At 43.3% G+C, this 24,057-nt stretch overlaps 1 protein-coding gene across 8 annotated transcripts in view; it reads right to left on the bottom strand.

Moving 5' to 3' along the window:
- The window catches only part of tns1b (tensin 1b), a 132,015-nt gene that overhangs the window by 76,288 nt on the left and 31,670 nt on the right, over positions 1-24,057 (bottom strand). For all 8 annotated transcript variants that reach the window (XM_062402311.1, XM_062402302.1, XM_062402304.1 and 5 more), the window contains exons 2-3: positions 16,976-17,090; positions 5,027-5,064 (exon numbers count right to left, since the gene is read on the bottom strand). In XM_062402311.1, the coding sequence (XP_062258295.1) occupies positions 5,027-5,064; positions 16,976-17,090 (153 nt within the window). The remainder of the gene's footprint in view (positions 1-5,026; positions 5,065-16,975; positions 17,091-24,057) is intronic.

The raw sequence follows: 24,057 nt of genomic DNA, 5'->3' as shown, positions 1-24,057 counted from the left end.
CCTCGCTCTCTTCCTTCTACCATCACTGTCTCCTGCACACACTTGGCCCGGTGTGGACATTCCTTCCAGCGGCTCTTGATTACTCCGTCATGTAACAGGCAGGGCGTTGCTGTTTGTTTGTCTCTGCTGTATCTATGCACATGTGGCTTCCATGCAGTTACCAAATCCATGGCAAAGAGCCACTGCTCCTCGTGTCCTCATGCTCAGGGACAAGCAGACCTGACCGAGACAAGATCAGTCTTAATCTTGTTTGCAAGACAATACGGTAAAAGTTAAAGTTGCATCGATGGTTTTATGACGACAGTGGACGGAGAACTCTAGAACCTCGTCCCCCTCCGGTCTGCTGGTGGCTCTGTTTGCTGGATGTGTTACCAATCACAACTTTATGAGCAAATAATAAGACACAGCTTGTTACACTTTGGCCCAACTCCTGCAGCTTTAATGTTGTCGTGGTGTTCTCCTGTCAGGCAGCTCTGTAATGTATTTGACTGCTAATATCAGCCACATGATGATGAGGTAATACTTGAGAATCCTGCTGAAAGTAAAAACATCATTTATGGTTGAGTAACAGCCTTCAAATTAGTGAAGTATGATTTACCCCGTGCTTGAATTGTTGTTGTGCTCCTCTCCTGAGGAGGAGGAGGAGGAGGAGGAGGAGGAGGAGGAGGAGGAGGAGGAGGAGGGCAGAGGAGCGAGCATGTGTTCTGTCCTGTGACTGCTAATTCAATTAGCTTCAAAGCTGCTGGCTGGATACGGACCAGGAGCCGCTTACATGGAAATACAGAAAGTACCATGACAAAGACCCGAGGCAGGATTTTGATCATGACACCGCATCCACTGTGTTCTGTCTCTGTGATATGACTTTGCTTTTTTGACTGTAACCCCTGTTCTCACTCTGCAGGGCCAGATGCAACAGGAAGGAAGTTGTTAATGTTGTTACTGGGATTCAACACCACACCAGCATGTTTGAAACTTCACTTGTGGGATGATGTAATGCCTCCTGTACGTACAGTAAAGCCTCTCTATTGATGGACAGCTAATCTGTGACTCTGATGTGAATTATTAATGAGGAAGTTAACTCTGTGATTACAGCTAAGTCCAAAGAATGGCTGAACGCTGAACTAGGGTTTAACAGCCGAGCACAAACTGAGTCTGCAGCCTTTAAGGAGCCTGTGGATAAAGTTCTCTTTATGTGTTTAAGACAATGCAAAGGTTTGAGAGATAAACTAAAACTGGACTTATCAACTTCGTCTGCTGCAGAACCTGCATCAGTCAAACATTAAATCACCGAACAAGCCTTGACAGCATCTTCTCAATCCGCCATCGTCAGCAAAAACTGAAATCCTTAATATCTGTTCTCCCTGGTGCCAGAAGCTACACGGAGCTACAATATGTGATCACGGCAAAGCTTAGATCTGCGGCTCTGCAGCAGTGACACAGCATCTAATTCCAGCCTGCATGATGAAGTGAGGGCCTGTAGCGATGTGGGGTACCCAGAGGAAGTGAGTGGAACAGAGCATGTGGTTAATCACGCCTAATGATCCTTGCAGCTGCTGCAGAAGAAACTGTTTGAGGACAAAGATTTCCTCGGGCACTTTCTGTCTAATTCCACTGTAGAGGGAGTCGTAGAGGATTCAAGGTTATACACGTTGTATAGATCACAGCCTGGGAAGATGGAACATGTCCCTTCATTATACAGCAGTGAAGTTTGAATACCCAAGATAATAAATGTGCTCGGCTGATCGGGAGTCAGTGTCAATCGTGACGTTTAAAACCAAACTAACCTGAAACCTAAAACACTTGATCAAACCTAAAACCCCAAATGACAGAGTATCTTTGAGAACATCTTATTAGACGTGTACTTTTTAATATTATAAGCTATTTTAGACACTATAACAGAATCGGGAAAATTTGCAAGTGAAGAAATCGTGGAGCGATGTTGACCTGAGCAGAGAGTGATGTCACATTCCATCTGTGTTTTGATCTGTCCCGTCTTTGTTCTGGTGGCCGGTTCAGCCACGTCCTCCCTGTGAAACCAGTGGCCCCTTTATGAACGAGGATTATGGTTATAAGCTATAAATAGACAAATAATGGAGAAGGTGGGTGCGGCTCTGGAGGAAAGGTCAAGGGGTCAGGACAACAGAGCAGAGAGAGAGAGACTCTGCCCCGGCTTCGTACTACCAACCCGACATCCACGGTTCAGATACATCCAAGCTGTGTTCAGCAGGTGAGGCCTCTCTCAAAAACACTTCACATGTGTGGATACAGCTGCTTGGATGTGTCAACTACTTGGAGGCAATAAATAATAAGAGATTGATGGTTCTAGTTGTTCTCGGCTGCACAGACGACTTTGTATCTGCAGGTGATTGCTCAGAAATGTTAGAAATGTTGGACGAGTGCAGCTAAAGACAAGCGCACAGGGCTCAGTGGAACGCACAATACATTTATACATTCATTTTTTATATTCTAATGAAGGACAAGGGGCCACGTGCTGACATCTAACAAGAAGATATGTTACTTGAAATGATCTGCTGGATAAATTCATTCCTTTCAAATGCTTCTTCACTGTGGAGGAGAGAATGGAAAGTGAAGTGAGCGGGTTCGACCTCTTCTCTCATCTATATTGAACCATTTCTTTCACTCTAATCAGGTTTTACTCAGCACCTCGGCCCAGCACAGGGAAAATGACTTGTGTTCAGACCACAGGGCAACAGCAGGGAAACTGTGATCAGATGTTAGTGCTCCTGATATAAAGGCCACATTATACTGTACAGTGTGTTCAGACTGTATGTGAGAACACATCGCTTTCCAACACAAAGGGAAAATAAACGCACAAAGCAGGAAAAGGCTGCTAGAATGGAGCCTCACTATACAATATACTATGTTGTGTTATATGGGGGAACTTTTCCCAGATCTACTGATGTTGCATTTTTGTACACTAGTGGCTGCAATTACAGCGTATGACTGAAATTAGCGTGAGCAGACCCTGAGCCCTTAAGTAGTCTGAGGTTTTACCTTTCCTTAATGCTTTCACAGCAGTTCGGCGGGAAAATCCCAGACATCCTGCCTCTTTCCTTTTGGAGGAGGCCGTTCGAGCAGAGAAATATGATGTGAAGGTGTCAGGAAACGACAAATGGAAAAGGGACTAGAGGTGATTTAAAACAGAGTGCTGTCCTCACACAGAGGTGAAATCTCACTGACAAGATTGAAAGCATTTTTCACATCCAGCTGTGAGAAAACACACCGGAGGGCCGAGGACACATGTGCACGTCCGACCATTTGTTTGCAGTACGCAGGTTTAAATGTGGGGCCCGTGTTCCTCTGGTTCCCAGACAGAGATTTATAAGTAGAGTGTGTGGGTTGGAGAAGTTATTATGAAGAGATTCCTGACAGAAGATCAAACTGGGTTTGACTGACGTTCATACAAAAGAGCTTAATCTGCTTTTTAAGATAAAGTCTCACAGGCCAGTCTGTGTGCCAACACTCATCGGACTTGACCCCGGTGCAGTCACTCCCTTGTTTTTCATCTCAGGCCTCGGAGCAAATTGCTTCCTGCCAAAGCTCTGACATTTCTGGTGGCAGTGTTTAGAAAAGGAAATGCTGCTGTGATCTCTGGAGATCAAAGTTTCACTTTCGTACATAAGTAGGCGGAGCTAAGCTACTTAAACATTGCCAAACTTAACTTTAGATCCAGACCTTGACATTAATATTAAGGATTTCTCAAAGTTAGAAGTGGTGGACATATTTGAAATAACATAAGAAAAACAACTCAACAAAATAAAGTATCCAGTTGTATATAGTTTTGTTTAAATGCTAAAAATGGCATCTAATATCTTTTTAAATGACACAGCTCTCAATGGATTTACAATATGAGCAGAGTCAGAGAGACACGAGATGATACCAGAGACAACAGTTTGTTGATGTTACACATGAAACAGATCATTTCACTGAACACAACAAAGTGCTTCAACAGCCTGAGGCGTCTGCAGGAGGGAGAACGATCCAGACATCATCTGTAACGTGAAGCTTCCTGAACTGAACTCTACCAATAAAATACATCCTTACATTTCAAAATCCTCTGAGTAAATGTGCCATGAAAGTGGTGGTGAGGATATTTTGAATAATAATATATTTTGCAATGTTATGTGCAGCACAGAAAGAAATAAGGAATTCACTCAGTTGGAAGAGGAAGCAGAAACACACCTGGGAAAATGTTTTCAAATTTCAAAATAAACTTTAGGGGCTTTCTACCCTACCCTTAAAAATGAAATAAAATGTTTTTTCAGTCATTTGGGTGATTTCATTACATTAATAGCAAGATGAGGAGAAATTCAGGCCTGTCCTACCAGGTCCCAAGCCCACCCCTCATATTCAGTGTGGCCCGTCTGCCCTGCACCTCCCCCCCCTGGCATTTCCTGTGAGTAAAAGAGGGAGTGGGCAAAGCTGGCAAGCAGCACCCATTTCAATAATGGATACCAGATGAGGCATTAGTACGTACAGTATATAATATAGGTGCAAGTGTGAGTGTGTGTGTGTCGATACTCCTGTAAATCCTCCTACATGGCAGTTGTACCTTTGCACACACAAAACACACAACTCCCCCTGCAGAAATGACAGCTCCACTTTGTTTTTTCCCTCCCGGATTCTTCTATGTGCTCTTCACAAAATTAATCAAGCGACATCTCCGTCCAGAGGTCTTTTATTTTTAGACGTAGGGGCGATCTCCGAGATGCGAGAGTTGGTCCAGTGTAAACACATTCCGGTACAGAGAGCACTTGTTTAGACATTCTTGAGATTTCTATGCAGAAGATAAAACCCTCAAAATTCCACCAACCTCAACATCTGCATATATATATGCACACGCACACACACACACACACACACACACACACATAGTTCACATGCACATCCAGAGGAGTAGCTGACTCCACCTCAACATTATATATCCTTCCAATAAGCTTGCATGAATTTTAAAGGGAAAGTTTACATGTGGAAGCATCTGAGAGATAAAAAAAATGAGTCTTACCTTGACTTCACATTTCTTGTGGCAAGCAATTCGGCAAACTGGAGAAAAACAGAAGAAGCAGAGAAAGAAACAAAAAAGGAATTAGCTTTATGGTTCATAAAAATCTCCCAAAACATCGAGGAGAGAAATCCAAACAGTGTGGTCCCAGTTTAAATCATGACCCTGAGGAGTTGGCAAGTAGGTATGAAAAAGCCAAGAGGTCCATATTCGGTCCAGAGTGTTTGTTCTGTGGCTGAAGTCAAATGTGATCTGCTCTCGGTGAACTAACCCGGGCCAGTGTTATCTTTGTGTTCTCAGGACACTGTCACCGGCTGAGTTCATGACTCTGAAACCCACGGAAAAACTGCATGAGGAGACGTTTGTGAGGAGAAGAAGTTTGTCCGATTTTTAGAAGAGACATAAAACCAATTTTATTTATTTTTGCTATTCGACCGTAGAGCCCATGTTTATCATTAAAACACTTAAATATATAAAATACTATTAATGTTTTGATGGATGCTTGTTATTGGTCATAATCTAACACTGGGCTAATTGGATTTATGATCCAATGATTACTGTAAATTCCGACAAATGTACGGTAAAAACTTTATGGATGGTGGAAAATAGTGATGCATACGTTTATTCAATGCAGCAACAGAGGAAAACCTAGAGTTAGAGATCTGTTATGTAAATGTATGTATGAGAAGTGTGAAGAGAAATTGGTTCTTTATGAAAACAGGACAAATGAGAACATGGAGAGCTGCCATATTGTCTAGAATATTAAGAAACATGTCTTTAACATAGGGCATTAGTTTTGGTATGTGCTCTTAAATCGCCTGATCTAGTTCCCTATAGACTGACAAATGAAAATCCCAGCCTGACATTTCCATTTATTAGAAGGAGGCAGAGCTACATGCGGCTGAGAGTTGGGAGAAATTCATAAAAATCGAGTCGCCCAGGATTAAAGCAGTTTGTTCGACTCACAGAGTTTCCAGCCGGCTTCCTGCTCTGTTCTCCAGCGCTCGCTGCACACTCCCACTGGGCGAACAAATGAGGGTCAAGAGGGGAGAGCACCTGGACCGTCAGCTCATAAAGAGTCAGATCCCGTCACAGGACAGAGAAGGAAAACACGGCTCGACGCTCCGAGGCTCAGGCTTTTCCAAATAAAGAGCCGACTGTGTGCTTGTTCTGGAACACGCTGCACCTCGTGTAATGACTTATACCGTCTCCAGACGCATTTTTCAAAGCCAGTGTAATATGAATTGTGATTAGTTGTGAAGACGCTGATATGGAGCTGGGACCTGGCCAGGCCTCACACTGTGTGTGTCTGTGTTTGTGTGTCCTCAGTGTAATGTTTCACAGCCACTATCAAATCCCTGTTATCCTTCGTGCCTCAGATATACAGCAACACTGTGTTCCCTCTGATGGAAGGTGTCACTTTATCACAGACACACACACACACACACACACACACACACACACACACACACACACACACACACACACACACACACACACACACTCTCCTACATCTCCTACAGATCTCCTCGAGGGCAGAACCCTGTGCAGCTCACAGACTATTCCACTGGTCCCCAGTCCAACCAGGTTAATTGACACAATGGTCCAATGAGCAACAACAAAACCAATTGTGTGAAGGTAATGTTTTTTATGGGGTGCATGTTTCAATATAAAAACACCGTGGACCAGAACTCAGAAACAGGTGAGGTGCACCCACTATTGACCAACTATTTAGTTTAATATTTAGATTTATATAATTATATGTATATAAGACAATATACAGTACTTGCAACAGCATTTCCTCTCCTGTTTGTGTTTCAATCATTTCATTGCATTAGCTTCCTGAGCTTCGTTGTAACTCTAAACCATGAATCGCTTGTACCCTAAACTCCAGGGTCAAAGGTCACGTGTCAGGAGCAGCAGGCCGTAAATCTCATCCAGCACAGATTCACTTTTCTTTCCCTCTCTTCAGGAACACCAGCAACATTTATTCATCGTGGAGATATGAAGATGAAGACCTTTGCGAACCCACATGCTCCGATGCTCTACTCGATTTACACGTGTCTAGTACAAATTCTGTATTTATGCTCAAACTGGGGAAAGTGAGAAGCTTTCTCTTCTGAGCCAAATGTGTAATTACATCATAGTTTCTATTTGAGCCCTCGCAGGACTATATTTGCCTCCCGGGGGTAACATTTGAGAGTCCTTAATTAGAGGCCTTCAGTTGTGGGTGGCACTGTGAAATCCTACCGAGCTCCACATTTCCCTGTCTCCCGAAGAGAGTTCCCATGGCTGAACCGTTTGGGACGGAGAGTGTCTGCCGTCTGAAACCAGCCCGATGGAACAGATTAGTCTGGACCAACAAATCTGGAGTTTATACATTTCTGATCCGCTGTTTGAATGTGAATGTCTTAAACCCACAGGAGGACGCTATTAATCACTTTTAACTGCTTCTTCTTCCTAATGAAATAATGTGTTTAATATTTCTTTCATTGGCAGAAGAACTGATTCATCATTTGATTTATAAAATGTGACAGAATAGGAACCAGAGCCTGTAATGCAGCAGAAACCCCCCCGAAGATAATTGAATGTATTCATCTGTGATTGGTGGATATGGAGCCTTGTGTCATGTTGTGGCTCCTTGAGACAGAGCAGGACATCCAATAATCACTTTAACCTCCAATCAGGGGTTGGAGGTTTGATTCCATCCTGTGTAATCAACTCTGATGGATAAGGGAGAGGAATATGTTAAGTCCTATCGCCAAAAGGAAAGTTATTAAGTACATATAGTTAAATACTGTATATGTACGTATAATGTTGATATACATGTGCTACTTGAGCAGGTTTAACCTTCAAATGCTGCTTGTAGTGGTGAGCATAACCAATGAGCAAGGTAAACCTGAATAAGGTCATAATCGGAATAAGTAAGAATTGAATTAAGACGTGTGGAGTATTCCAACCTTAGTCATATACATTTTAATCTCATTATAACGTCATATTGGAGTTTTTCACAGCATTTCAAACTGCTGCTTCATGACTCATGTCCCGGGAGTAAACAGGATGGAAAAACACAAAAGGAGCTGTAGCTTTTGCAAAAGTAGAAAGAAAACACCCAGATTCCTACAAGATGGTGTCGTACAAATAAACTATTCCAAGTTGGGGTTTTAAAACCAGCAGTATAATACAGGAACTTAATGGTGAAGGGGAATGTTCTATTAGCAACTCATGAAAACACCATAATCCATAGTGTGTTATTCTGAATAAGGTCACCGGTAAGAACATTGGTGTAAATGTAAATACAGGGTCCAGTATAGATGATCAATACATGAATTTGATATTAGCTACATTAACAAGTAAAGCATCTATATTCAGATCTTCTTCCACTGATGGAGAAGGGATACACACTGAGGCTTTCTCTTCACAAGCCAGATATGACACAAGTCACAGGGAATGTCCTCATGGATATGAAATCCAAACAAACATGGCTCTTAGCTTGATAAGCATTAAAAGCCTTGTGTCCAGCCCACCAGGACGATGTCCAGTGCCGCTTCCAGCACGTGAGTCCCCAGTAAACACTCCACTGGTGAGCCGCAGGGGGAGAAGCAGGACTTCCATATTGGGTGTGAAAGCGGCGAGCTCAAGGAGCTCGAGCTTTACCTTGTTAGGAAGTGCGGCTTTGGAGAATAAACACAAATGTTCCTGGTGGAGCGAAGGAGGACAGAAAAGGAGGGGTGGGTGGATGTTGGAGGGAGGGGGAGGAGGGAGAAGATGCCAGAAGGTATAAAAAAAAATTAAAAAAATAACAGAAGTGCTCACATCGATCGTTATGGAGGACAGGAGCTGGTCAGAGTGAGGAGGTGATGAGGAGAGTGGGACACCGGTTGGGGGGGGGGGCTGGTGGTGATGGGGGGGGTGATAGAGATGGGGTGGGGGGGGTGATTTCAGCTGGGTGATTTCCTTCCCGTGGTCCCTTGGAATGAGTGTATACTCCCACAGGGCTGGGCTGGACCCCCTTTCAGCACCGAGCACAATCACAGGGCAGGGCTGGAGAATTTCCTCTCCCTCCCCTCCCCTCCCCTCACTCTCACTCTCACTCTCATCACTCTCTCCATCTCTCTCTCTCTCCCTCTCTTCTCCGTCTAACATGCACAGTCACAAACACGTGAACACCAACACGTGTCCATACAAACATACAAAGCACAGTACATCCACTAACCCTCTGAATTAATCTCTCTCTCTCTCTCTCTCTCTCTCTCTCTCTCTCTCTCTCTCTCTCTCTCAGTGCCTCATGTTGATGCAGTGGTCACTCAATATGGATATATATATTGTTTGTGATATTCAATGAACTATATGTTTCTTTCTGTGACAAAATTAGTTAAGATAAACTTCATTGGAGTATGTTGAGTATTGTGTGTTTACTTTAACACACATGGGGACACTAATGTGTAAATTTCTGGACACGTCTCACACAAATATTGTAAAGTTAGGGTGAACAGTGATACATTATAAGAACTTAGAGTATATACCTTCCTACTAACACGTGTTGTCAGTGTTAATAAAACGTTATAAAGTGTATTTCAAAAATGAGTAAAACACAGTATAATTCTTAAATATGAACAATTGTACAGTAGAATATTTTGAGACCATCACACACACACACAGACACACACACACAGTAGCATGGTGCTGCTACACAAACTCAGGAGGACACCAGATGTGTACTAATCTGCAGCTGAAAGGAGTTCTCCATAAATCCACAATTTCCTACTGTTTGAATAATGTCCCTCTAAAAACGACAGTGCTCGGCTGTTTTAGGAAATGATTTAGTCTTTTCTTCATTTTTTTTTACTCCCCGAACAAAATGTTATTTTATTCTGATCTGTTTGTAAAGATTCAGATCTTCAGCAGGAACCAATGGGCTTTGAGCTGAGAACCAGAGGCACATCAGTGGAAGACGTGGACTAGCGCTCACATGTAGCTGATCTCAATCTCTGCATGGGATCGTGTTGACATTAAGAAAAAATGAAATATTGGCAGACTTATCCAATAAGCTCTACGTACAGGTGAGAAACCACATAACTGCTCACAACATGTCGGCACAGGACAGCGTCTGAGGGTTTGGTGAATTTTACTCCGATGCCCATAAACATCTTTGCACAATGGCTGAAAAGCCACAGGAGCTTGAGTGGATCACGCACTGTCTTATCAAAAGTTAGGGAGAGTGGCAAATACAAAAATAATAATGCTCTCACTGTTTTACTGTGGCAAGAGGAACGCATTTAAAACGGAATTACAGCAAACAAGTGCAGTTTCATTCTATGTCCATTTTCTTACAGATTCATTTGAAGTAGCTGTGACTTTTCACCTTTGACCCCTGAACTCTTCAGTTTATCCTTGAGTGAAGAAATTCCCTCAAGTTTAAATATCGTGTTCAAAAGACCAAAGACATGTTTGTGAGGCGCCTGAGTGACCTTGAGCTTTGAGCTTTGAGCACCACTAAAATCAAATTAGTTAAACATTATTGCAAAATTTCAAGTTCACTAAGCAAAAAGGGGTTTGTAAGGTCTCTGTGATCATTTATACCAAATCTACAACATCCTACTTCATGTATCATGTTCATAACCTTAGAAATGTTCCTCATGAGGTCACATCATCTTTGACCACTAGAAAAAAAACAGTTCATCTTCAAGTCCAACCGAACTTGTCTATCTTCTAGAAATTCCCTCAAGCACACACAGAGAAGGTTTCACGTGAGGCTTAGAGTTGCAGCACCAAGTCAGTGATGCCCTACACCGTCACGCTCAGCTCCTGCAGTGGAGTTAATTACCTCTCATGACTTCATCCTCTCTTCAGAACAGCTGAAGAAACCCACTCACTATGCTCTAATCCTCAGTCTGTGTCTCCCTGTGCTCCCTCTGCAGTTTCTGGGAAGTATTAATGTCAGTAATTATTGACACCGCCTCATCACTATCCATCATTTGGCTCATACAGGGCTGTCATCATGCAGCCCACACGTTTTTTAACCCAAGCTACAATCTCTGCCAGAGATGTGTTAGTGTGGGTGAAGCTCCACCTTCATGCAGCTGCTTCGGGCTTCACTAACATGGGATGTTCCCTGAAAACAGGCAAGAGAGCTTCCACCCAATCTCTCAGATCTGTCTCCTGTTTGCTTCAACCTGACAAAACACAACTTCTGTTTGTTTGCCAGCCGGTTGTTTTCACATCACTGGTGAGCGTGAGTCAGACTGGGTTCAAAACAGCTGTTTCCTCTGATACAGTCGGTAGCTACTAAAAACACAGAGAGTCAACATGTAAATATGACAAGAGGCGTGAGAGACGTGGATTAAACAACCTGCTCGAGTGCAAAGCTGGAGTTTGGGCTGAGAATTCAAGGAATGTGTCTCTGGAAGAAATGTCAGCAGCAGATGTAGTTTGTGTTTGTGTAGAAGGAGACAGGACTCCTTCAGAAACGTGGGACTCTGCTGCCGCCTGGTGGTTGTAATCGAACAGCTTAGATTAAACTTCAGATCATTTTTTATTTCTTACATTTTCTACAAGTGCGGCTGCAGGACTTGATAATATTTGACCACCAGATTCTAATGTGTTGTTTCTTGAATCACAAATCAGATCTCCAGGTGACCTTGTGAACCCCCTGCACACTGAGGTTTGGTTCTTCCTGCAGCAGCCACAGGTTCAGCTCCAGCCCTTTGCTGCATGTTATCAAATACTGATATTAATAATTATTTAGGAATATTATATAAAATCAAATCAAATCGTTCCAGATTTGATCAAATATGATGTTATGTCCTATGACGAAGGAGCGATGTTTCACTTTGTGTTTGTTTTCCTATCAGGAAACCTGTTGCAGATGCAGATTCATTTCGTTTGAATGAGGTTCAAGTGCAGTTCGGCTGTAATGTTCAAACTCCTCCAACAGGTGGCGGCCTAACTGCATCCATCACTGCAATTGTGGGAACTACGTTTATGAACTATATCTTTCAGTATAAACTGTGTGAAGTTATCTTTTAATCTAAATCGATGTGAGCATGTAAAATGAAGTGCGTCAAACTAAGCAACTGAGCAGTTCACAGTGTTAAAGTTGAACTAGATGCTGAATCTCCTCCACTCACCCACAGAGGGTTGTGTGTCCCATGTCACTGCTGATGGGAAGTCATTGTCTTCTCCAATTCAGTCAATTAGGATAATACTGTTAGACTGGGAGTCGCTCACAGTCACTGCCCATCATTCCCAGTGATCATCTTCATCACAACCAGACTAACGACTGATACATGTCATGGCAACAAGGGGATCAACACAGTGAGTGGGACAAAGTGCCTGATGAGTGTGTGTGTGTGTGTGTGTGTGTGTGTGTGTGTGTGTGTGTGTGTGTGTGTGAGTGTTTGTGTGTGTGTCTGTGTTCAACCCTGGCTGCTATTTGCTGCATACCATGTGTATGAGCTCAGCAGTCAGGACCAGGGCTGTGATAACCTTTACTCTCCCTCACTCACTCACACACACACTTCACACACCTGCAGCCAGTGTTTAAAGACCTGTGTTAAATCTATAGTAGAGGGGGGGGGGGGGGTCTCTCCTTCAGAACAAGGACGAACCCGACACCACAGAACAGGAGAACATTTCACTGTCTTCTTCAAGCTAGAGATTATTGTGTACTTCAGCACAGAAGTAGACAACCAATGATATAAAATGTTGTGTCTTCCAACAGAAATATAAGAACTTCATAAACTGTATGAAGTGCTAAAGCCTATTTGAGAACAGCAGCCTTCTATTGCCCCCCCCCCCGAACACGCAGCATCCATCTGACCTGAACTGCACTTTACACTGAATGAATAGAAAAGCCAGTTTCCTGCCCTCGGGGTCTTTCCTCCAGAAACACCCTTTCACAGTGGGCTGTACTATTTTTTTTTTTTTACACGACTGGAAAACGTTCGTGGTCGGGACCTGCGTCAACATGCTATTGTCAAAGTGACTAAGACCTTGCATCCTGGCAACAGGCTGCACAGGGAGGAAGTCCAAGTGGCTGCTGTCACATGACGAGGCCATGTGACGGGAGCGTGTTAGTAAACAAGGGAAGTCACGGAGCAGCAGCTGGATCCTGGGAAGCTTCACTCTCACCAGCAACGCCTTTGTTTTCCCTTTTGTCTTCAATCTATTTCTGTTTCTTATTGAATAGAATTATGGATTCTTTTGAATAACAGCTAAACACATTATTCTCCATGTAGCTGCAGAGGTCGTAAACTTAACCTTCATTAATGCGGATATTGTTTTGAGTGTTTTTGTTTTTCCCCTCGGCTCTTAAAAAAAAATCTCCCCAGACGACTGAATATATATATTTACGGGGGAGAACATAAAAACATGCCAGGCCAGTAGGTGGCGATGATGATCTGTTAAATACCAAAGAACACAGTGGTCCAAGTGAGACAAGATACCTGTTGATGTTGTTAATGTGGTGCAGGGATAATAAATGTAGCTGTAAACATGCAATTAGACCTAAACAGTGCTAAAGTTTAGGAGTTTTTTTTAAACTCAGGTATAAAAATATCTGCATCAATGTGGACGTCTTTTATTTAAAGTCTATGGTGTGGACAGGGTTTTGAAGGGATACATCGGCCTTTTCAGGATATAAGTAAATAGGTATATTAATAAATAAATGTATGTAGAGAGCTTATTTAACACGTTTGGTCTGATTTGAACCTAAATTAGATGTAACAAGTTAATTACTGAGTTTTTGGAATTCCTGGTAAATGCAATATCAGTTAAAAACCAGTGTTTCCATCACACTGCTCCCAGTTTGTCACACAGCCGTTAATAAATCTGTGTCCTATTACCAAATCAAACCGATTGAGTCAGACTTGACAGAGCTCCTACAGAGACACACATGACATCATACGACTCATTCAAAGACTGGCGCTGAACTCCCCGTGACCAGTGACACAATCCCAGTGTGTAAAATATGGATGGGTTGAGCCTCAGCTTCTCAAAGTGCTTTAACACTCAGTGCTGTGCTCGAACCACTGCACCGCTAACTCTCCACATCTGCACCAGTTCACCCTGCTGACCTGGCTACTCCCTCCTGCTGGCCGAGTCTAGTTCTGGCAAACGGGACGTGAATGAGTCATGAGACCAGGATACAGACACAGACAGATAAAACCAGAGTATTTGATGTCTGCTGTCTGAGAAGGAGACTGTGGATCACTATGTCTTGTCCTCGTAAATCTGTTTCAAACACACACACACACACAAACACACACAAACACACACGACCAGAGTCAGATATGATGTAACAGCAAGAGAAGCTTACCCAGATAAATGAAATCAGAATAGAGTTAAATTCAGTCTTGTCCTGACAGTTTATCTCTGCTATAAATCAGCTGTTACTGGGACGATCCCAGCTGCTGTTCTATCATTTCATGGGAACATTTGAGCGACTGCCTGCACACACAACTGATCATTATGTATCAGGAACAGAGGGAAAGCACAAACAAACAAACAAAATGCTCTTATGAGTCCGATTCAGTCAGCAACAGATTGATTTCTCATTGTTTTGATGCTTTTCACATGAAACAGTGCGGTTGACACAACCTGATCCACAGGACAGGCTCTGTGTTCGTGGTGATAACACCCAGCATATGAAACCAATCTGAGAATTAATGACACACATCCCACTGTACATCCCACAAAGTGTCTAAACAACATCTGGGTGCAGCAGTTTGATCACAGAGTGAGATGCAGGATAAATGCTGGTTGTCACTTCTTCTTTTCTTTGCCCAGGAAATGAGTTCTGTTCCTGCAGCACTTTGCTGTACTCTCACAATGAAGGTGCAGGGACAACTGGTAAAGACCAGTATAACCACAGCCCTGCTGTTGGCTCCACCAGAGCAGTTTCAGGTTAAACATTTTGCTCAAGAGCTCCTCAGCAGCAGACAAAGAGGAAAGAGACAGTGACAGTCAGGGAGAAGCCGACAGATATTCACGCTGTTTTGTATATTTAAGGGTTAGGACGGCTTTTCAACTTGCTGCCTTTGTAAAGCACTTTGCAACATGTGTTTTGAAAAGTGCTCTTTAAATAAAGATTATCATATATTAATAAAAAAGTACCAATGAGCAGACACAGAGAGCTCTGTGTTCTCTGAGCTGTGCCCCTCCAACAACCCGTTCTCCAGTCAGATCTGTGAAGCTACAAGCTGAGCATCGCCTCCTCGTGTGCCAAAGCAAACATCAGCCGTTTCCTCCTGGTTTCATTTCACGTTATCTCTCTGAAAACAGACGTTTCCACAACATTATGTGCTTTGTACTCTGGAATCATAAATTCTCGAATTTTTGTGTCAGCCCACTTCGTGTTTTTTTATAATCCACAGCACCAGATGGGGAAAGGTTCAGAAAATGGCCACCACATTAAAGTCTATTATTGAATCTCAGTTTCTTTCCGGTCATTGTTTGATGTGTCACATCATACTTCGGTCACGCCCAAGGAAAAAACAATAGAAGCACTAAATACATGTCACCAGTGGAGTAACAGTCGCTTTGAAATCCACAACAGAAAGTGACAATTACGTCATCAAGACATTTTCTTACAGGAACAAAACCACAAATGGTAAAATACAGTTTGAATCCACGTCTATTCCATCAGAGACACTCCGATGACCTCAGGGAACCTTGGACGACCTCTGATACATGAAGCAGATCTTGTCTTCAGTGTCCCAGCCAATCAGAACTCCTGGTTAGAGACAGTTAGCTAATCACATTTCATTATTAGGATAAACCCCTCGAGATCCACTTTCTCGTTTGAAACAACTAAATTAAGATTTTGTACAGCGAACGTAAAATATGTTGTAATAATAACAATACATCATCCAACTTTCCCAGAATTTCTAAAGCATTCTGCAATGATGCAGGATGTGATAAGATCTCCCTGAGTGTGGTTTAGATATGTTATCTTAAGCCTGAAACATGCTTCTGCGTTTTCACGGGCCCGTAAGCGCAAGAGCCCTTCCGGGTCCCTTACGTGCTTATGTATCCCTCCTTACGTGCTGACGGGTGTCGACCCCCTTTTCTAAAATTTACGGCAAAGCTCCGCAAGCTCACTCAGCCCGCAAGGCTGTGATTGGTCTGCTCTACATCCCTTCTGGAGCTGCATTTCCGGTTTCATGCCCCATAATACCGGCAGAAATCACGGAAGATTTAGAAGAACGAATATGGACCAAATAGAAGAGCACTTGGCAGAAGATATCCGATGGTATGATCACTTGTAAAACCTGTCACTGACTGGCGGATTTGTCCGCCAGAAAAAGGCTACGAGGAGCCGCAGTGGCTATGTAAATAAACAATCGACGAAGAAGAAAGAAGGCGTCTCTAAGGTCGTCTTCGACAAAAAGCATTACTCCGCCTAGTGTTCTGGCGCGGAATTGCTTTGTAAGACGCGCAACGGTTGGGGAAGCATGAATGAAAACGAGTCTTGCGCCACAGCGGCGTGAAAAGACGCAGACGCAGTCGCAGAAGCATGTTTCAGGCTTTAGGCACTGAGGCTCCTCCCAGTAAGAAGCTGTGGTGGAAAACCCTCAGGGCCATCATCTCCCAGCAGCCAGAGGACCCCACTGTATAATAAAGTCATGAATAGGATGTAAGAAAGTGACTTAGAGGGATTTTCTACTGACGCATGTGACGGCTTTTATATAACCACGGTCAGAACCGCTGTTAAGACACCACAGAGTATTCCACACTGTCTCTGGCATTCAGGAATATCAGTTTGTTTCCCAGTCAGGAAAACCAACTAGTCTTTATTGAAGAGATATTTCTCTCTAAATGGACGTATTAGATTCTGATCTTGAAGAATAACTGAACCCCCACATGAATAACTCAGTGTTCACTCTTTAAAAGTGGATGAATGAACACAAGGAGAGCAGCAGCAGAGTGTCCGGGCCGGGGGGGACTGACCTCGGCAGACGAGTCCGTCCTGGACGATGCTCTGTTTACAGACGCCGCAGTGCTTGGCCTTCTTGAAGGTCTTCACCCGGAATGTGTGGGAATGAAGAGCCTCCAACTCCTCTGGCTGCAGGTGAGGAAACAAAGAACAGAAGGAATGTTGGCGTTAAAAAAAAGGTTGTGAGTTGAAGGCTCGAGCGCAGGTGTTCCACAGAAATATAAAGTCTCACTAAAAGGTGCATTTTGGGTAATTGGCCATGTGCAATACATAACATCCACATAAATCACAAACATTCATATTCAAATTCCAACACGACCATGGTCCTGATAAGTACAGGCAGAAGTTCTACCAGCTCACTACGATTAAAAGACATAAGCTTGTAGAAGCTTGAAGAATATGTAGTTTAATCTCTGCTGTTTCCCTCCTCTCCTTCCTCCTCCTCCTCCTCCTCCTCCTGCCCCCCTCCCCAAACTTCTGTCCTGTCATCTCCTCTCCCTCCTGGCAGGTGCGTTACACAACTCTTTGGAGAAGCTGTGTGTCAGACATCCTGTGTGTGTCCGCCGCCTGCTGTTTTCTCTCTTCTGCCTCACAATCCCTTTTCCTGTCTGTTTTCTAGGCATTCAGCAAAAAACTGAAAAGTCAAGCTTTGGAAGTCTTGTCGTGTCTTTCATCAACAAAAATAAAAACCCTGCTGCGTCCTGTTTCCATTTTCCCCCTAATGGCCGACCGTGGGGAAATATGACATCATTCGTGTATGTGGTGTATTTGCTCAGCTGGTCCCGAGTTCAGCTTTGAGGTTCGGCTCTATGGGATCAGTGGTCCGTTGAATCAACAGCCTTATACCAAATGTTAACATTCTAGTTATTATGTCGTAAAAGTACTCGGCCACAGCCGTTAGATATTCCATCAACTACAGCGAAATGGCATTTAACAAAACCCATATGGAGTTTCTCTCTGTTCTCTCATCTTTATCCTGTAAGAGGCTTTTTTCTTTATTTCATCTTCAGATTTTATAATATTCTCCCTGGCCTCACTTCAAAATCATCCCTGATCAGATGCATATTTCCTCTGCTCCTGCTCACAACTGTTTGATGAACTGTTGCTGCACAAATGTCTTTGCCCTGGAATGAATGCAATGTTGACGGATGAAAGTGTTTTTTTCAATCTCTCTGGAGGCAGAAGGAAGAGGAATCAAACTGCAGCACGGGACGTTTGTGCAGAGACATCTGAGAAACAGTTGTGAGTCATTTGCTTGTGAGCAGGTGCTTTGTAAGAGTTTTTAATGATGCTCCTAAAGTAAAAGTGCACACTCATGACAGTACAACCAATCATAAGGCAATTAAGAGTCTGGGGGCAACCTTATCATTAAGCCTTGTGATACATATATATGCTTTTGGGTGTTTAGAGCAGAATGCAGATGGTATTTTATATTGAACTCGTCTGTAAATGTCTTTATTTGGTGTCTCTTCCCAATGACAGTTCAACAAAGTGAGAGAAATTAGAATTTGTTCCTGTGTGTGTGTCTGCAGGCGTCTACATGAGTCCCTGATTTAAACCTGAAACGTACCTAAACACACACGTGTTTCTACACAGGGGATTAAAGACACATAATGGATAGGTTCTCCAGACAGGAAGTGCCAGTTTAAAATGGGGTCCTGCCATGAGGCTTCCATTAAGTGCATGTGTGCACTGGACAGGGCTAAAAGTGCCCATGTGGTTGCCATACTGAGGGACTTAGCTCAGGAATTCTCATATGGGAAGACCATAGAATCACCAGGCCTGGTGATGAAAATCGAGTAGTTCCCTGCCCTGAAAATATTCACAGACTTCAAACCACGATGTCAGAACCACTAATGACCCCCTTTTTGTTCTGCTCTCATCAGTCCTGAGAGGCGACGTGTTGGAAAAGTGGCTCAGGGTGTGTAATCATAGCACAGGACTCTTAAATGATAAACCAGACTGGGTCTCCACTGGACTCTGCTGGTTTTCTTTCAGTCCTCTCTCCTGTTAATAACAGTGGGGACTGACTGAGCAGAAGGAAAGTGAAGCGATTCCACTTCTAAAGATGTCGGATTTCCAGGTGAACACGAAACAGCCACACTGAATCCTTCAGGTGATTCGAGATGAGAAAGAAGCAGCCTCATTAAACTGTTTGTTATAGTTGACACCTCGTTATACACTGTGTCTATAACAGGAGGGTGGGGTCATGAGGATTAATGCTCAGCCTGTGGTTTCTTATTGTATCTGTGAACACCAGGATGGAAGCAGCATCAAACAAACTGTGTGAAAGTGATAATAAAATACCTTCATCCCAGGTTTTGGTCTTTATATAATGGCTTTAAACACCTTGTTCTTTTATTGTGCTTTAACAGTGAAGGTAGCAGCTGTGTGAGGTGGAGTTGAAGGTTCATGTATGAATACTAATTCACTCACAATGTGAACATGCTGGTGTTTAACTTAATCTTAATTAAGTGCATAACCATGCTATGAATGGCTCATAAGCACTTAACCCCCAGCAGAGCTGAGGCCAGTTTGACCTGGTGATGGCGCCACATTGAAAGTTGAGTGATCATTGTTCATTTCACTATGGATATGACAATCTAATGAGCTATACAGCTAAAAACCAAAAACATCAGTGTGGCAGATATTTGGCAAGAAGATGGTGAACATGGATCCAAAATCACACTTTATACCAACAAACAGAAACATTTCTTATTTTAAAAATAATGGAAAAGCAGTGAGATCCTTCAGTAGGCTGTTAGTAATATTCTAAAGATTATAGACGAAAAAAAATTGGTTTTATACAGTCCCTCACTTACACAAACACTGAACTGTCACATGGAGCCTGATGTGTTTACCAGGCTCCATGTGACAGTTCAGTGTTTGTGTTACCGAGCCACATGGCAGCAGCAGGACAGCCGACCCTTCATTCCATCTCCCGGCTACGCCTTTCCACCACATAACGTGATTAGCCTAATCTGGTTAGGCTGGAATAATGAGCACGGCTGTGCGCGGGACATGCCACGTTGGCAAGTGGGCTTTTTGTGGGGGGGATGGGGGGTGGCCGCCTCTATGCCCTGGCATCCATCAAGTTGTTATCCAAGGGGCCGCCATGCCAAGGCTCCGGCTCGCACCTGCTGGGTCGGGGCGTCTGGACGTGGATTTCAGGGGATTGGGAAGAGGCGCTAACTGGGTTTAATGGTCCTTTGAGGATGAGTGAGTGGATCTGTTATGTGTCATGGTTTTCATGATGGATCATTAGAAGAATTCAAATACTTCTGCCACTCTGTAAACATGACACCAGGCTTTGTGGAAATTGAAACCTCTGGAATCACCAAGATGTGTTGACCAGTAACAATCCTCTGGTTTCACTTCTGAACTGGTCAGGAATCAGCTGCCAACATAACAGGAGTGGATACTGTGTGAGAGCAACGCCTTTTTTAATTTGCTTCTGTCAGAATCTCTACTTTACAACCAATAAATTCAAAATAATCTTGACTAGCGGCCAATGAAAAATATCAAAATATACAATATATGATAAAGTATAATATAGATATGAGACTTGGTGCATACATGCTTCTTTGTGCTTGTGTTTTCTCTCTCATTCCAGATTCCAAATCAAATTACTTCTGCAACGTGGGGTGTAACACTCCGTAAGCCCGTGCTGCTATAACAACGAGCAATGTTATTCAACTGTAGATTAATTTTAGCCTCAGCTTTCCCCCACCTGTCCACACGAGCTTAATCGCAAAATTGTCATTTACAAACACACACACACACACACACACACACAACCCACACACACCTATACATTTTGTGTGTTAAACAATCAGCCTCTTTAAACACTCCTGAGCCTCCTCACACTCTCCTCAGCCTCCAGACAATCACATAGCAGGACCACTGGCGGGGTCCGGTCAGCCACTGGTATGCCAGTTCATTCGAGTGAAGTAAGGTTGTGCAGTGGAGAACATCATAGGGGATTACTCACTCTGAAAGTGGTGCTTTAAACTTCATGACAGTGATGGAACACGTTAGTGCTGATGCTGGTCCTGATATTTCTTACTAAAGTGTTTTAGCCTCACTCCCGTGCATATGGCGGGACAGGCCCTTGAAAGCAACACACTGCTTGCAATCAGTGTTTTTCACGAAAGAGGAAATCAAACTCTCTTTAGAATTAAATGAGGAACTCTGAGTTTAAACTTCACTGTATGTTTTTTAATCATCTCGCAAACTTCTACCGAAAGGCTTATTTTCGTCATCGTTTCTTTTATCCTTTCCTCTTGCCATTATTTTGAATTGATGTTGAATTATTAAAATCTTTGGATTAACATATTAGATTTCGTGGTACCTAATAAGCTGTATTTGATCTTTAATGACGTCGTCCTTTCTTCTATGTTTTGCTTCGGGCCTCGTTGGGGCTGTGGCAGCTCAAAGCCGGGGGGGGGGTGAACTTGCCCTTTAAGGGCTTAATTTCTGTCTCATCTAGATTATTACTAGTAGTCCACGACATTCTGGTTAACAAAGCCAAACAAAACCAGGATCTGTTCAGCCAGCCGCTCTATGTTAGTCCCCTTGCCCTCAGCAGAGATCCAGCCTCAGTCTTTAACCTCAAAACACTATGTAAATACGGCACAGAGCAATATAGCAGGACAGCTCCCTTTGTGAGTTCTTAATTGTTTCCGATCATTAGCAATGCACCCAGCACTCGGAGTTTGTTTATTGTTTGGGGGGGGGGTGGCTGGAGTATACAGGGAGTCGCTTGGGGAGACATGGGTGATGAGGAGAGCTGTGGGGGTGGGGAGCAGAGAACTAGAGAGCTGAAGCCCCAGAAGTGCGTTCACAGGAGACGTGGCCCACGGCTGAGTCTCTTCAGTTATGTTCTGCTGCAGCACCTCAGTCCTTCACACTCGCTTCACACTCTCACATGCGCCACAAAGGAAGGAAATGGTTTCAGACAGGCACCCGGGACCCCGAAAGCTGAGGTCAGGGTGTACACATAACCCCCCCCCCCCCCCCCCCCCCCACAGCCCAGGCCCTGCAGCTCCTGGGAACAGACTGCCGTTCCCTTAGAGACGCACGCATAATCTCCTGCCTCACACTCATTAGCACACACGGACACAACAGGCCCTCGTGCATAAAAATGTGCAAATACACACACACACACACACACACACACACACACTTTTACATCGAGGCTCATACACATGCATTCCATCCTCCTAATTCTCCTTAAAAAAGAGAAGCATCTTCCAGGATCCTCCATCTCTCCACCATTCATTTATGTATTTGTAATAACAATGTGTAGGTCGACCTCTTCAGCTGCTCCTAATTATCTGGGACATTTTTAGCCGTGTCATGTTTGATTTCAGAGGAATTCCATGAAAACCTTATGGGGAACTGCTGCATTAGCCATTAGCTGTGGTCCCGACCCTGTGGTGTACTACAGCAGGAATACAAAGAAACATTTAACAAACATAAACACAACAGATTATATGTCTCCACAAACAAATGCTTATTTCAAATCAAGCAATTAAAATTAGTTTTTTGTTTGCTTGATACTGGGACAAGTGCTGCTGCTGCTGTTTGTTTGTTTGTTTGTTCGTTTGTTTGTTAGTAGGTTTATGCAAATATTACGCAACTGATATTTTAAGGGGGTCACTTTGCATTGTTTGTACATTTCTACAGAAATAATTCATGGTTAGAAAAGCAGGTACATTTAGGAGACTGATATGTATGAGTGTGTTTCATTTAGTGAAGTTGGGTTGAATCATCATTACGTGTTGCACCTTATCCTTCACACTCATTTGATAGAGGTAAATCAGGTAAAATAGAATGAACCACAACATTACATTGCAGTGTAATTTTGGTAACAAACTGATAATTCATCTACTTTTCATATTATTACTTTCACCTTATTTAAACACACCGCCTGCTAAAGATGAATGTGAAGGATTTAAATGTCTAGCGGAGCCACAAATGAGGGATAAGACATATTCCAGTGACTGTAGGTGCAGGGTAACACAGGAAGTGGACGTGAGGACAATCTGCCAAAGTAAAGACAGGAAAACACCTGCAGGAAAAGGAAGATGAATACTTGACGTGTAGAGACAGAAGATTAATTACGCTGGAAAGATTTGGTTCAAATTTCAGTCCTGTAATAAAAAACATTGGGATTTTCAGGCCTTGAAACCACAAATATATCCAAATATTTCAGAAACAAACAACTTAATGATAGTCAAAGACCACAATCTTGCTTTATTCATATTTCTACAAGCTACGAACTTGAAGACTTTTTGTCAACTGCTGTGTTTCAGGCTGTGTTTATCTCATAGTGTGTTCACACTGGGCAGCGTCAGGACGAGTTAGGTAACGTTACACTCTGGAGATAAACCCGTCCAGACACCGAGCTCTGCGACAGACATTCCAGCTGAATGAGGGAACCGACAAACTGTTTTCCTCCTCAAGTTTTAGAAGTGAAAAACTCTTCCTTCAACCGATTTGAATGTGTGACTCATGCACAAACGTAGACACACAAACACACCATGATTTCACCCTCTGTTTACACTGGCTTGTGCTTTTTAGCACTTTGCGCATTACCTCACACACACAGCCGCCAAAACACGCCCCTCGACCAATCGCAAGCCAGCCTCAAGCTGTCAATCATCATGTTTCACCCCCCCCGTTTCGACAGCGATAGATAACTGAATGAAACCAAATGAGGAATACAAACATTTGAATATACATCGACTACATCTGCACATGTCACAGCTCGTCCATCTCTTAGATATCAAGAGGAAAAGTCATGGGATCAACACAGGCACTGAGGTTCATCCTCTGTTGACCATGAATCTCCAGGACTCGATAATCAAACAGATATTCTTAATTCATGAGCGAGTTGTTCGACTTGTGATCCCGATCAAAAGATGTTTTAAACGTTCAGGCTGCTTGTAAACGTCAGATCTCTTTAACAAGATCACACCAGGGCACTCTGAGGCGTGACGGACAGAAACTACAGACAACACGGAGAGAGAGAAGGTCAGGTCACAGCCCAGGCAGACTCACAGACAGACCCACAGCCACTGACAGACCCGTC

This window comes from Platichthys flesus, chromosome 13 (assembly GCF_949316205.1).
Source record: "Platichthys flesus chromosome 13, fPlaFle2.1, whole genome shotgun sequence".
Lineage (NCBI taxonomy): Eukaryota > Metazoa > Chordata > Actinopteri > Pleuronectiformes > Pleuronectidae > Platichthys > Platichthys flesus.
This window is presented reverse-complemented; position numbering and strand designations above follow the sequence as displayed.